Here is a 16403-nt window from a genome sequence, read left to right as displayed (position 1 = left end):
TCTGGGGTATCCCCTTCATCCATCAACAGTAATTACTTTGTGGTCATTTACTACAAAGTAATTGCTTCGAAATTACTTCGACAAATATGGGTACTTAAGGTGTAAAAAGGTGTTGGGGGTGTTTTGGGGAGCAGGACTAATGAAGGGGAAAGGGTGGCATGGTAGAACCCCCGAAAATAAGAAAATAAAAAATTTGAAGCAACATTACTGAGTAATTACTTTGTAGTAAATGACCACGAAGTCATTACTGTCGATGAAATGACATGGAACCCTTTCTGGAGGACAGACCCAAAGCTCTACTGTTGCTAAGCGTCACCAGTTCTGAAGATCAAGGGTGAAAGGTTCACTGGCCAGTCCCTTGTGCTCACCCCTGCAGGGACAAGTCTATTGTCCTACATTTCAGGACCCTTCAGCCAGAGTATCCATACCTTTTTTAATTGCCTTTTGATTTGTTCTTTATTTTTTTGACATGTATTTGCATTTAGGCAAAAAGCACAATCAAGCACAACATAAAATGGCACTCTAAAGCATAACATATTTGTTTCATATTTTAATACATTTTTTTTATCACAATCAGAAATTTTATATGTGCTTATTTCTATGGGTTTTTTCGTTTTTTTAGCTGGAATCCAACAAACCTGACACATGTGTGGTTACGAGTGACAGTTGCATTGGGGTGCAGGTTGTAAAATGTACTTTTGTAACCTCAGAAGAAGGTGGGCTCGATTTGCCCTTAACATCACACGGCTCCTTTAGGTCCACGGCAGTCATTCTGACAAATGTCAAACACGCGTTCTTAATAGGACTCCTAATGCAATGCCAACGTGCGGGTCAGTCTTCTTGTATTCTCTACAGGCACATAAGTGAGCTAATTCACAGCTAATGCACATACACATGAAACATGATATATGCACACTCCCCATCACTTTCAGGTTCAGAATGCAGATCTGGGACTCATGGGTCCTGTCTATTGGCTAAACCAAGGACCCACTTGACGTGTGTACAGAACGCAGCTGTAAAACCTCTTATTCAAATTATCAAATGGAAACACATTTCCCTGGCATTGATTTTACTCTGCTGGGTGCCTATCAACATTCGAATTAAATTTAAATCATGGTGCCTCATCTAGAAGGGAATATATAGTACAATAAACTCACTGTTTCAAATTTAACAGTACACTATCAATGCAAAAAGGCTCCTTTAGGATGCACGCACCACTCTGGAGTTACCTGCATTCAAGAGATCAAGAGTGGACATTGAAAAGTGATGGGTCAGTGTCCAGACTATGAAAACATTTTCCACAAGCCTTCTAAATGTCCTCTTGTTTTCATAAGGGAAAGGAAAAACTGGCTGGTTTCAAGTCCCCCAATCAACCAGAATTTCAATTCTGTTGAATCCATTGTGGAAGGTCAGAAGGAGGCGACAGACCAATAGGGGCCATTTGCAAAGCTTTTATTTCAAAATAATAAAGAACATGCCTAACCTTTCCTATTCTAAGGGTTTTCCTACTAACACAACTAAACTTGAGCCCTTGTCGTGAGGATAAAAGTCCAATTGAAAAGTCTGTTCTCCGTCTGAAACTAGTCTAACTGACCCTAGCAGTATTATAACAAAGATACCAGGAGAATGACTCCCTTCTCTTGCATTTCAGGAAAGTTCTCCTCAATATGAGATTCTTAAATAGGCTTTTGCTAAACAAACTTCTGAGGTCATTCAAGGCGTTTTCCCGGGCCTTTCTTTCCTGTTTCCTTGGATTCTTCAGACCCCTTTCTGGGCTCCCTTATGATTGTCTGAGACTCTGAGTATCTGTTCCGATTCACAGTCATTCTTTCTCCCCTATTATTCACACACACTTTTTTGGCTGGCTTTCTCCTCACTGAAATATACAAGTAAAGTTTCTGTTTGACTCTTGTTCCTTTAACGGTTTTGCCATTCACTGGGACGAGGATATTGAGACCTTAAATGAGTTTCACTCTTCTGGTAATCTTGCCTTTCACTGGGACGAGTTTGATGAGTTCCTAAATGTACCTCACTTCTGTGTCTAAAGATGGTATCACTGATGGAAGGGTTCTTCACCTGTTTCTCTTCCAGGCCACCACCTGCTTGCTTGGTTTCTCTAGTTGGTCTCTCCTTCTGTAGACAGACCTCCTCAGGTCCGACCTTGGCGTCTCGCCTATCCGGCACGCCAACATTAGGGCTCTTCTCTGGCGCTGGTCACAAATCCCTCCTGGGACTTTGACATACTTTCTCCAGTCTGTCGGTTGTACCGCCCACTGCTGGTACTTCTCCTCGGTAGCTGTTCCTTGACATGTGAAACAGAGACCTCCCAGGTTTCCCAGCCTCCTTGATCCAGCCGGTTTGAATCTCCCAGGTCTCACTTCCTTGTTCTCTTAGCCCTCCTTTTTGTATGACGCAATGCTGGGGCTTCCCTGGTTTCTCAGTAAAGTCCCTCCTTTGTGCTTGGGCCATGTTTGTCATAACTCCTCTTGGATTCTTCGTCTCAGTGTTTGTCAGATAAGCACTCTCTATGACTTATGTGTTCCCATTCTTCACAGAACTAAAGTGATGCTCTTCGTCTGTCATTATGTCACAGTAGCATATGTAAAAGGATTTTAGAGGGTTGTGAATTAATGATGTTACATTGAGTTTTGAAGTATAATGGGAAGGGAGTTCCTCAATGGAAAGGGAGTCCTTATCCCCAGGAGGGGAGTCTCTCCCTGTGAGCTCACGCTTACCGCCACCCCTAAGGGGAACGTTGCATATCGGACTCACCTCCCAATCCTCACAGGAAGGTGTTCTCCCCTTGAGGAAAGTGACTGAATTTCTCTATTTGTCAAACCATCCTCTAAAGAGCATGCCTCCTCTCATGGGTGAATGTACCATACTTTATGAATACAGACACATTAACAAATACAAATAAATCATCCTGATGTAAATTAAACAGGATACACAATGGAGGATAGGACAGGGGCAATGCACTGGTCTTGGAAGCAAGAGCACGCTGAGCAACAGAGGTTTGAATCCCAGATCCGTGCTTAGAAACCAAACTCAGGTACGGTATTAGGCATGTTATAAAAAAATCAATAAAATAAATAAATACTGGGAAAGTGTTATTTTTTGTTATTTCTGTGTCCAACCCACCTAGCGTCATTTTCCTTGAAGAGGAGAATTTCCCTTGGAACAGCCTAATCACTTCCGGATCAACAGATTGGGCCATTCCCATGCCCTCTCTCCCGTGAATAATCTCCTTGCAGATTCTCAATGAGGATTCTCCATAAGCCTAATAGAATACTCTCTGAAAGGATGCATTCTCAGCATGCGCGAAGAGAATCCTCATTTTCTCTAAGCCCATAATACTGCCAACGGTATGTTCATGGCAGAAAGAAACAAAGCCAAATACCTTGGTTTCCCTTGCCACTCACTTCTGTGTCTTTCTTCACCACCCCACACCTCTAATTATCCCCAAGAAAAGATATTTGCGAAGATTGACCTGTAGAAACGGTGCACCACAAACTACATTGTTATTGTTCATGTTTCCCACGTACCAGCATCACAATCCCTCTTTACATTAAAGGTGAAATAAATCCCCACCCTCTCTGGTCCCCCTGTGTTGTTCGCTTGTGTGCCCCCCTTCCTGCACACAGGAGTCTGCCCTGATAAATTCTGGTTTCACGATCACCGTCCTGTGGCCAATGCTGGATTTTACTTTTACGGACTTCATTGATTCACGGTGCATTACCCTTTCTGAACTCTCAAGTAGCATCTTGTACTCATGATGGCCCTGAATCATGCTGTTCTCATCTTCATCTTGTTTCCTGGATTGCAACATTGTGTTACTACTGCCTTCTGCAATTGTATTCGCTCTCCTCTCTTGCTTCTCCACTCTTTTTGACTGCTTACTCTCTGTTCTCTCCTCCCCTCCCCCTTTTCCTATCTCCGCCCCTCCTCCCTTTACTTTCTTCTATGCACTAACTCTATCAGAATTGTCCCTGGACCTTGTATGATAGCAACCTTGTCTGTCGCTACCCCATCCCCTTACAGTCCCGCCCCTCCCTCCAGTACTATCTGAAATGTTGTCAGGCCTAGTACGATAGTCGCTTGTTTTGCTCCTCCCTTCCCTTTCTGCACCCCTCTCCCTTACCTTTTGTTTTTCTCTGGCTCTACCAAAAATGTCGTCAGGCCTAGTACATTAGTAGCCTGTCTGTTTCCATTTCCTTCCCACTCTCTCCCTCCCTTCCTTATCTATGTCTTAACTCTTGCACTATCTGAAATGTCGTCAGGCCTAGTACGATAGTAAATTTCACAACCTCACTGTTCATGGCCTGTAAGAATGTCATTGTATTTTCCCTTGTTCCCCCCTTGCCTTGGAGCGCTTTGAAACACATTGTGTATAGGCGCTATATGAATAAACTATCATATCATATCATATCAAATGTTAATGCTCACACATCACTGGTGGACAAAGTGCACACGCATTCTGCACGCTTTATTCTCTTCCTTTGTTGGCCAGTGGCTTTGCTTATTTGTTGGTGCCTTCAATTCACCAGCAATGATTTCGACTTCCTCCCTAGTGGAACTTTTCTACAGAATATGCGTCCCTGAAACGAAGGTTCTCTTCGTTTACGATAAAGGGGCTATGCAGCATTGTAACCATGGGGGCGAGAATACCGTGGTTCCTATCAGCGACTCAAGAGCTACACAATACAAGGATTCTGTTAACACATAGGATTGGAGGAGTTGGAAATAGTGCAAAGGGCCCACATTTCTCATCTGCCTCATTTGGGGATCCTGCTCTTAAAGCTTGAAATGTATATGTCTAGAAAATAAAATTCAAAGCTTTCAGGCTTGTTGGTGAAAAATGCTATAAGAACCGCAAAACACAACCAACAATCAAAACAATATGGATATACTTTTTTAAACATCCCCTCCTTCAAACATTTATGATCAAAGATCTAAAAGATATGACTTTTCTTCAATAAGGCCAATAATGTTTTGTTCCTTGATTTGCTACTCACGCCCAGCCTTGTGTCTAGGGGCTATTAATTGCGGTGCGGTCGGCTTTTCCCTATGTGTGATTGAGGCAGAGGATACAGCATGCGATTTGAGGCAAGAACATTGAAAGAGTCGGATCCTTCAGGGAAACAGCGAGGCTGGGGGGTTTCCTCAGCCACGGAAGAGCTCGCTCGATGCACCATGGCCTACAGTATTGGCTCTGTGATATAATTGGGAAGAGGGGGGAAACATCTATAAATATCGCGTTGGCAAGACATTCCCAAGCCCTTACCTTCCTGTAGCTCGAAACTCTCCTCTGGATGTGGCCAATTTTCTCACTGCAAATGACATTGAATTTACTCTGGAGGTCAGCGGGGATGACTTCGTTCAAGGAATTCAGGCTGGTGCAACTCTGCACGAATTGCTCGTCGCTTTTAGCCAGCGCTTCCAGAAGCTGTCGCAATGGTGAAGCAGAGAAGAACAATGAGATGTGCCATTTTACAACAAATTACAGTCTTTTCTTTCTCTTTCTGAATAGCATTTTGAAATGGGACGCGAGACTAACGTTATCAGTGTACCATGGATGCAAGCATTTCAACAGCAGCTAAAGTTAAAATCGACTAGTTCCATCCAGTTCACTTATATATCGATTGTTCACTAGCCACAGTCATTTGCATTGCTTTTTTGTATTGTGGTTTAAGTGTATTGTTAATCATTGCTGCATAGTATCTCTACAGTTGGCTGTTCAGAGCTCTGATACTTATTAGTAATGGCCATAGATAGCAAGACTGTTGTGGAATCCTTCCTCTCCCCTTTACCCACTCCCACCTTGGAAAGCATGTTGAAGGGGTGTGAAGGATGTAGGCATGAAATGTAGTGACTGTGACTCACCCGATAATTCTAAGGGAGACAGCTAGACCTGGCCGCCTGGGTGGTGAGGTACAGGGAGTGCAGTCATCTCCTAACTCTCCCTGTATCCTGATCTTGCTGAAATAAAGTGAATTTGTCTTTTTGCAGCACTCTCAACCTTTTGTGTTGCCACAGCTGGTGACACACAATTTTGCTTTTGAGAGGGTGAGAGCCCATTGAATTATATGGGCATGCAGGTCACAATTATATGGGCATGCAGGTCACTTGGCGGGTGAGTCCCTTGATTGGAACGTGGGTGACGCCTGCCAAAAGCGCGTGAGGTATGCTTTTTGAAGTACAATTCTTTCTTCGAGTGACACTGCAATGCTGTTGTGTGGGGAGCAGCCGAATATAGGAGCCCACCACCATCATGACGACCCAAAATCCAAGGAGTGGCATTGTGGATCACCCCGCTCCTGCGCTGTGTTTGCTGACATTCGCTGGCATGGGGCCAGAGACAGGCTGCGGGAATATAGGGTGTTAAAGAGAATGCAGAGGTTATTCCTGCTGTGTGTGGCTGCTCTGTGCAGTGGGTGAGTGCCCCAGGATGAGTTGCTGGGCTCCCATGCATGTGAACCGGGTGAGCAGTGCAGGAAGGCTAGACGGTGGTGGATGTCACGGGACGCTGCAGCTGATGATGGTTGAGGGGCACAGAGCTCTTGTCATAGAAGTGCCATGTTAGTTGTGTTGATTCAGTAGAACGTTGCCATGCAATAGTTGGGCCCTGAAACCTGGTTTAGGAAAGGCGGTGGCAGCTTTATCTATCTCTGATTTGATGGGAAGTGCGAGGAAGTTCTGCTACATTAAAGGGGTCCCAGGTGGCTGGCCGTGACATGCATCAGCACCATCGATTGATGATGGATGGCGTTGACATGCCAGTCAGCGGTCTGCTTGAGTGAGAGATGGCAGGTACACCATGCTCCTAATGGTGAGGAAGCAAAATGTGTGGACTGTGTTGCCTCCAGCAAGAATGATACCTGGTCAAGTCAATGGGCCTCATTACAAGTTCGGTGGTAGCCTTGTCGGTAAAACCGGCAGGCTGCTGCCAAACTTGCACATTTTTCCTGGGTGTCGGAAAATATTCTTCCCCATGGGAATGGGGAAGCCGGATGCACCGTCACCATTCGTGAATGGTGCCGGTGCATCCGACTTGCTCTGCTCGCGGGTGCCTGTCTGCCCGTCAAGTCAGACCTGGCGGACGAAAAGGCACCTGCGACCAGAACTCATAGTTTGCCAGTCTGGTAAGTACAGTACCAGCAAGCTTACCAGTACCGTAGTTTCCGGACCGGCAAACTTGTAATGAGGCCCAATGTCAGCTTCAACATATCAGCTGTCTGTTACGGACAGATTGTGGGGCTTGGAGACAATGGTTTATCTTCTTGTGGTTGTACCAAGGCACAGGGTGGTACGTTATGCTAGAAAATGTTGGGGTAATTGACACAGACCTCCCCTGACCTCCTACACATTTTAATAGCATTTGCGTTGGTCAATATTTGGCATATTGAAAACATGGGAATTTGTACGCTCTTAAGTAGTGCCATTTAAGTATTGTAGTAACATCCTAGTGTTCCACCTGGTGCTTGTTTGTTCTTCTTTTCTACATGCCACATGCATCTCTGGGGAATGATATGTTCCCGTGAATTGCTTAATAAAGCTAGTGATGACATATTAAGTGTATGTGCCAGCTTTAGGTTTGCTTAGGGGGGTAGTGATGTTGTTATGTGCTCTCTGTTTACTTCTGTGTGGCAGCACTTTAGATGTATTGTATTCTATCTCCTTTAGATCCTTGATGTGGTGCTTGTGTGTGTGTGTGTGCATATGAGTTGTGTTTGCAATGGCCATGTTCGGGATGTGTAGAATCCTTCGAGGGAAGCATCCTTTCGGCTGAAAAGCTGCTCTTCTCGAGGGATCCGCGATCAGTAGCTATATATCATTTTTCATTTTTTTGTACATGTTGGATAGTTCATCCAATGACGTCTGTTATCCTTGACGTCATATTTACCCTCTAGAATATTATGATATTTATCGGACCTTCGTAAGTTTCGTTCCACCTGCAACGCACACACATAACATTTCCCAATTTGTTTACATAAGTGACGTCACCATACGCCACTGCATGGTGACGTCATTGTTAAGTGCCACTATTTTTACGGCCACCCGTTACTCTGATCACGAGCACGGGAGCGGACCTGTCATTCTCTTTGGCCGGACTCAGAAGGTAAGCACATCTAACTCTGCTCCTACTTTATTACTTTTTTACTCTACTTTTTCCTTATCTAAAGCACACTCTATTTATACTTTCCCAACACTAGAGTACGTCACGACCCAGGCTACTGAGACGATTTTTCAGCTTGTGTTCTTCCCGATCCTCCGGGTTGAAATTATGACCATCCGCCTTCATGGTGACCACTTTTCAAACCACAATGTAAGCTCAAACTTTTGAGATGAATATTCTTATGTAGAGGTGCAGCCATTCCCCAATGAATATACAGTCTGTGGGATGTTTTTACCCATGCATCCAAGCCTACAATAAAACTGTGCACTACTGGCATGGAAAACATCATGATGGCCAGAACTCCCCAGAGAGTGCACAGGGAAAACATGAAGAATAGGCTGCCACCCATTTTTGCCTATGTTGTGAGCACAGGAGGGCACTGCCTAAAACCACCAGTGGGCTACACACACAGTAGCCTGAAACCATTGGGAATGGCAATGCTGATTGCCAAAAAAGCCACTCAGAACTGTGGGGAATTCATTTTCTTAATCCCAAAAATGGTTGCATTACCAGTACTCACCACTATCAGAAAGCCGGCGTTTTAAAACCACCAGACTTTTGTGTAAAACTGAACATATGAAACAAAACCAGACCAAGGAAAGACTTGCTAAGAGGTGGATACAATGTAAAACTATATTCTGAAATGACTTGAAGGAAGTAATTATTTAATGTATATGTAAAAATTGTAAGTGATTTAAACTGGGAACAAAATGTGACATTTAGCTGAAACCTGGCTTAATGAAACTGGATTCTGCCTGACAACTAAAAGAAAGGTTACAGAAGAGGGGGTACCCGAGAAGGTTGGTGAAAGACCAACTTAAAAGAGCGGAAAATACAAATAGAGAAATTTGTCTTACCCCTCGTGAAAGACAGAAAAATGAACGCTTAGTGTGTGTCACAACTTTTAATCCAGTGAGTGCCGACATAAAGAGAATAATCAACAAACACTGGAACCTTGTAAAACACCCAGGGTCATTACTACAGAAACCGATGTATGCATTTAAACGCAATCAGAATCTAAGACAGAGATTAGTGCATACGTATAGAGAACCGAAGAGGGCCATTACCATCAACACACAGTGGGGGTTGCCCCCCATATTGGGTCATTATAAATGTGGCAAATGTGTAGCTTGTCCTCTGACAGTAACCAAAAAGGAATTCAAATATGGTGAAAAGGTGTGGAAGATGAATTGCCACACTAATTGTTTGACAAAAAATGTGATTTATATTATCAGTTGCCCCTGTCAACTCCTATATGTTGGTAAGACCACACGTGAAGTACGACAACGGATATCAGAACACAGGAGCTGCATCAGGAATGGTGTGGCAGACAAACCGCTTGTCGACCATTTTTTGAAAATGAAACATAAAGATATAGAAATGAGATGGTTCGTACTCCAACACATTAAAAGTAACATGAGAGGGGGTGACATCAGTACAATACTACACCATACAGAACAGAAATGGATTCATACTTTGAATACTGTCAAGGAAGGATTGAATGTTTCAGTGGAATGGAACACTCTTGTCGCAAATAATTAATATTTCCCATTTTTCCAATTAACATGTGTTATAAGCAATTAACTTCTTAGTCATTGATGTATACACCGCTGACAATGAATAATACAGGTTCACTTCATGAATAGTAGTGAATTCCCTCGTGTTGGTACAGCTGATTTTGAATAATGTATTTTGAATAATGTGTTTTGAAGATATAGAAAAAACCTATTAGACTTCTGCATGTTGACATACATCTGAAGAAAAGAATAGAGGCTATGATTGTGTGGCTCCAGGGTATGTTCTTTTTTATTTAGCTTTTTTATTTAGCCTTTTTATTTAGCCTTTTTATTATTTTTTTAGCTCTTATTTAGCCTTTTTAGTCAGTTGGTTATGTATGATTTATGAATTGCAGGTACTTCAACATAGCACCCAGTTCCTAAAATCAAGCTGCAGTAGGACAAGGGTTAATATATCTTAAACATTATGTACGTGTATTCCTTACGGTTTTAATACTTTAGAGCCCGCCCGGATGTGATCGACCATTGTTGTTTGGCCAGGCATGGGATTTGAGACATAGAGTCACGGAAGCGTTTCTCTTTTTTTGAAATTGGTGGATGTGCGCACCCGTATCATTATTTATGTATTGCCCACATTCTGGATACGCAATTTGGTGGCGTAACATCCACTCCTTTGTGCTTGTTCATATCTCTGAACGGGCCATTAGTGGTTTGCCCGGATAGAGTCCCTTTTTTGTGTCTACACATGAGGATATTAGTTTGTCCCCTTTCTATGTCCATCACTGCTTTCGATTGAGTCGGCAGTTACGTGTGAACCGAACGCCGACCGTAGTTGTGATTCTCCCGCTTGGGGTTGCAGATTGATTGGACCTAGGTAAGGAATACGTGTAATAACAGGCACGATTTAGATGATGGCAGTACGGAGAGGGCACACTTTGTAGAAAAAACAATATGTAATCTATGTTGTCTGTATGAGTGGGGTATAGAGTACTAGTAGGCAAAAATATTTACAGTGACGGCACTCCGAGTGAAATGTTGATAACTAGATGAGTCTAGCATTATGGTGATTTTATATTAGACAATAAAGCGACACCTCGAGATTTACGGGGAGCTTACCCGTATATATTTATCTTGTTACAGTGGTTGATGGGTCCAGTGAGGATTTACTGCTTGTAAAACATCAGTGCACGTCCGGCCTACATATCCGTGCAGTTTCTGCATGAGTTGCTCCTTGTGCCATCAGATATTTGTAAGTTTACATCACTTTTAGCCTGATATACGTATAGTTACAAGTTTTTCTTGATTTATGGAATAAATATTAAGTGTGTTTTTTTGTATGTGTTGATTCCACAGGCTCGATATAAATACCGAGGCCAGTGGAGGATTAATCCCTTTGGTCCTCTCTCATGATCCTAGGATTTGCTTCTTGGGGGTGAGTAAGGCGAGTGTCTCGATTTAATTTTGACACTAATGTGACACTAATGCGTCACTTTTTTAAAAGAAATAGGGTTGACATTCTGGTTTTTCTTATTGTTTTTAGATTTTGGCCCATACAAGCATACAATAGGGCGGAGAAGTGTCCTCTTGCCCAACGTCCTGAAGAAGGTCTTTGACCGAAACACGTGTCGACGCTTTTCTCTAGAAATACGATATCTGGTCAAACATCATACCAGCTATACAATGACACTTGATACTATGGACTGGGTCATTGCTGAAAAATACTAACAAACAGCAATAACAGATGCTCTGCTAAAAATTAAGCATTGGGCATTACTTGATGTGCTTTTCGGATAGATGTGTTAGAATGGGGATTGTTTGAAGGTATGAATGAGATGATGAATTGTTGAATATTCAAGAGTTTTTATGTAATTAATCATATATTTTTGTAATTGAACAACGTAAATAAAAGGTGATATGTTCTAAATTTTGCCAGAGTTAACCCGTTTCACTGATCCAACCTATGGTTTTTTTGCTGCATAATACCTGAAGGATCAGGAATTATAGTGCAGGTCTACCCCTTTGTTTTTCTCTTGACAACTACCCCCGACAGGAGTTAAAACCTGCTGCCCCTGGCCAAAAGGAGTTGTCACCTCTCTGATTAGATTAGGGGTGGAGCAGCTGGGGACTACAGGGAGTTGAACAAAGGCCTGTCCTGGACTCAGGCAAATGTTATATTGGGGGCGTCGTAAAAGTGGCTTCCTCTTAGGGGAAACTGGGAGGGGCAGTGCCTCTACTAGCAGCTGAGCTTGGGGGAAGTGGATAAACCAGTTATTCCACCCTGTGATGTGAGAAGCCACACCCCTTTTTGACCAGAGCATAATTTTAAAAAGATAGATAACTCATAGTGCGGACTTGTCAGAATTATATAAGTAATATCATTATTTTTGTGATTTTTCTGTGAACATTTTAGGACCCTGTGGTGTATTCTGGGGGGTTGCTAGCAGAAAATAGGGTTTCACTCCAAATGTATGCACGTTAAAAATCTGACACTTCATCAATTAATGTCCATACTCCTTGCGCACATGTGTGTAATTTTGGGTAAATGTCCGATATTGCAAAACCAGTTAAAAAGCACAAAATGTCATTTTTGAATGCAAGCCCCCAGGAAGATCAGAGGCGGACACGCATGGACCATAAGGAATATATAATGTGCACATGTAATTTCAACAAATTGTATATCTGGGAAGGATGTATTTGAATCAAATATAGATTTGTGGGCAAACTGACCAGAGGAGGATCCTCTGACCCATAAACAGACCTCATCATGATGACAATCCATTTCCTTCCCCCAATCATGGGAGAGGGGAGAATTGGGCCAATGACAAGTAGAGAGGGGCAGGCTTAGCTAGGCCCAGGCACACACCCATTTTCAAAACACATAAAAAGAGACTGCTGGGACAGGTAGAGACATTCAATTCCATTTGCTGCGGAGAATGCTGACCGACGACTTCACATCCAGAGATCCAACACTTAGACTTCCAAGCTAAACAGAGACTACAGAACTTTGAACCAAGAAGGCCCACTGCAAGCAAAAGTATTTGTCAGCAGGCCTCAAAATCATTTGCAAACTCTTCCACAGCCGGGCGAGCTGTCTGAATTCTTTTGCCAAGAACTCTTGCCAGTACCCAGAAAGCAGTGTTACATCCAGAATCCACTTGATCCGGACCGGAAAGCAGAGCAGTATCCAGAACCAGAGGCCGCTGAATCCAGAGAGGCTAGACCAGCAGAGCAGAGCTGACCCAGACCGCTGTTAGCAGAACCAGTGACCCAGATCGCTGTGAAGTGCCGAGACCAGAACCGGAGTCCAGTCCAAAACTTGACCAGATCCGTGGCGAGGCCCATTCCTGCACAAAATATATTGTGAGTACCTAGCAGAACTGTGCAGAACCAATCTTTAGTTAAAATAATCTAATCCAAACTATTTTAACCTAATTAGAACAGCCTCCTAGAAATTGTGTCACCTGTCATTTGTAAAGCTGCAAGCTGTCACCTGTCATTTTGGGCCTCATTACAACCTTGGTGCTAAGTGCACCAACTTTACCACCATGGTGTAAACTCTGTTTACACCATGGTGGATGGCGGATTTACCGCCCCATTCCAAGGTGAGTGGGGCGGTAAATCCCCATTTCCCATTTTCCCTTCCCCATTCCCATTTTTGCCCCATAGGGCATAAAGGGAGTGGGGAAGGCGCTAATTACGCCGCCGTAAATTACGTTAAAATCGTTAAAAGGCGTTAAAATCAGATTCAGGCGTTAAGGGTTAACGGTGGCGTTAACCCTTAACGCCTGAGTTGTAATGAGGCCCTTTGAGTTTTACTTTAAATCCGAAAATCTACCTTTATTTAATCGTCCGTATCTCTGGAACCGTTTGGGCTAGGAACGAAATTTAACTTTCCTCTGAAAGCTTAGAATCTAAGCTTACCAACGAACCTAGAACCGACTTCCTACTCATACTTTTTCCGCAATCACGATTCATGCACTCGCGAAATTTACTGCGATTTGCGATTTTGGCTCAATCTCTCCACTTGTCAAAATAGCAGCTCCATTCTTTCTTTTGTTAAAATCCGTTGCAACCTGGTAATAACTCATAGAGCATTGTTAAAGTGAGCCTGAACTAATATAAAGTAGCCATCACCCACCCTGAATCTCTAGAGGGAATTAAAATCAGTTAGCACATTTTCCCATCCATTGCCATCACATTTAAAAAGCATTTTGGGCCTGTGTTTCAAACTCCTACCTGTTTCCTGTAAGCTTGCTGGGGGGGAACCAAATTTCGTATTGTATTTGATTGTATTCCTGAGAACAGTGTGCTCCTCTTTCCATCTCCTTCCATTTCTTACATTGCATAGGGGAGGGGGGTGAATTGCCAGAGAAAAAGTGATTATCTTATCTTTTGCTAAAATCATATCAAGTATTTCTGTACTGCATTTTATTCCTCATTGCTTTTCCCTTGAAATCATAAAAGTATTTTTGCTACTTTATCCATCCTATACTAACTCCTCATTGATTATAAAGAAGTGTGCTAGTATCAGATTACCCATTGTTGATTAACATTATATTTATAAGGGCGATATCGATTATTAATTTATTATAAAAGCGTGGTATCTATATTTTGTTTTATTTCTCAAATAAACCGTTTAAACTTGCAAAACAGAACTACTTCTTGGCTCAGTGGGGTCAGGGGGATTCTAAGAGAGAGGTGTTATATAGGGGTAGACATCCAGAACTCATGAACTGGACATAAAGATATATCAATAAGGGTTTCCATTCAGTATCCCAGACTAGGCATTGACTTAGCTGTAGTGTTGAATTGAATCCTCTTACAAGTCCTTTTTTTAAATCACTACTTATGAACAGCTTGTCACAAAGTGATGAACCACATGGCCATTTGCAATCTACCGACAACCATTATGATGTCATCGCCTAGAATGCCTCCATTAGGCTGACACATGTTCGAATTCTTTAATTGGTTGCATAGTACGGTTTTTAATTTGAACGCAGCAGTACAGACAATACTGACCACTTGAAATCCGAATTTGTTGAATTTATTTTTGGGCACACTTGATTATCTATGGAAAAATAGACCGAACAACTACATAGTTGAATAACTGAGTGAATATTTTGTTCATTGATGAAATATACCAAAGTAACCGAAATATTTGTTGATCTCTATTAGAGAATATATGTGAATATTATATATTGAATCATGAATGACTTGGAGAATAAGTTACCATATAGGTAATCATATGTTTTTTTTTAAAATTTCCCTTTAGATGTGATACATTTTGTTGAATATGCCCCTGAAGAAGAGATGAATTTCTCGAAACGCGTTGGGTCATCTATGAATTATTGAAAATGAAAGAAACTGCAAATACCTGCAATTGATGTGTTGAGGTTCTTCATTGAATACCAAACAATGTTCTTGTGTTTTATACAAATTAATAAGTATTGTAAAGTCTCTATACACTCTTACAGTGTATCTAAGTAATATTAACAATTTGGCTCATTCGGAGCTTGTGAAAGTGTGCAGGGGACAGGAGTTCCTCTATTAGGAACTTACTTTACTTTTGCAGATGCCCCTGGTGTGCCAATCTTCTTGGCTACATCTTTAGAGTGAAAAGAGATGGGTAACATTGGTGACATGACTTCTTTTCAAAGGCTTGAATGAGTCATACATTATGCTGCTGGATTTTCCTTGAAGTATATTTTGACAATTCCTAAGAGGAAACCAGCTGTGTAATCTTGAAGACCGTCAAGCCTTTTAACTTAGTAAGCCCCGTTAGGTTCTGCTTTATCAATCTTGTCTCTGTATGATACGATATGATAGGTTATTTATAACGCTTAATACCCAGTGGTTTCTAAGCACGGACCGGGGATCTTCCTGTGTTGCTCCGTGGCGTCTTGCTTCGAAGACGAGCATGTTGCCGCTGTGCTATGCACCGCTCACTCCTTTAGCGCAGGAGTTGAGTAGCAGGATGCAGCAACATCCACTGCCTCATTGAAAGCCAAATGTGCTAACCCATTTGCAGCTGATATTGCTGGTCTGATGGGCTCACTGCAGCTTGATGTGTTATTTGCAACTGAGACTGAGTTCTCTGGGCACTCCTGGAGATTCTTTGGTACATTTCCTCCAGAGGGACTCTCGTTATTGCACGTGGATAGTCCATCTTTTCACTTCTTTTGAATGTTAGCCTCTAAAATTCAGAAACTGAGTCGACCCAAGATTAGTGAAAATTAAACAAAGACATTTTCCTCTTTGTATATTCCGAACTTTAGGACGTGCTTTTATATTTTCAGCATCTTTGATGACTAGTTCTGTTAATAGTACAATGGAAGTGTATAGCAAGACAGTTTTTAAATCATGTTGATGCTTTTGAACCTGCACTCTGAACTTCCCAAAAACATGGTTGCTGCCCAGTGGTACTCCAAAAATTTAAAGCAGAGACCAGGTAACTTTGGAGAATCACAAGATGTCCTAAAAAACCAAGAAGAGTTCCATCTTAAGGCTGCCAGAACTATTTATTGTTCTGCGAAAATTCCAAAGGCGACTAAGCAAACTAGAGATACTTTTCAGGTTGTGAAACATTGCACCAACCTTGTTCCCTAAGCTGTGGAATAGACCCCAAGGGCACAGACAATCATTTTCCTCGGAATTAATGCTTTACCTTCTGGTACTACGAGCTCAGAATCCAAACAATCTTTTGGCTTCTC

At 42.3% G+C, this 16403-nt stretch overlaps 1 protein-coding gene across 1 annotated transcript in view; it reads right to left on the bottom strand.

Moving 5' to 3' along the window:
* The window catches only part of PREX2 (phosphatidylinositol-3,4,5-trisphosphate dependent Rac exchange factor 2), a 1458907-nt gene that overhangs the window by 678796 nt on the left and 763708 nt on the right, over window positions 1–16403 (bottom strand). Inside the window, exon 24 of the mRNA XM_069621155.1 lies at window positions 5285–5446. Coding sequence (XP_069477256.1) covers window positions 5285–5446 — 162 coding nt within the window. The remainder of the gene's footprint in view (window positions 1–5284; window positions 5447–16403) is intronic.

Source organism: Ambystoma mexicanum, chromosome 5q (genome assembly GCF_040938575.1).
Source record: "Ambystoma mexicanum isolate Mex_15411 chromosome 5q, UKY_AmexF1_1, whole genome shotgun sequence".
NCBI lineage: Eukaryota > Metazoa > Chordata > Amphibia > Caudata > Ambystomatidae > Ambystoma > Ambystoma mexicanum.
The sequence above is the reverse complement of the archived record's forward strand: the minus strand, read 5'-3'. Positions and strand labels throughout refer to the sequence as shown.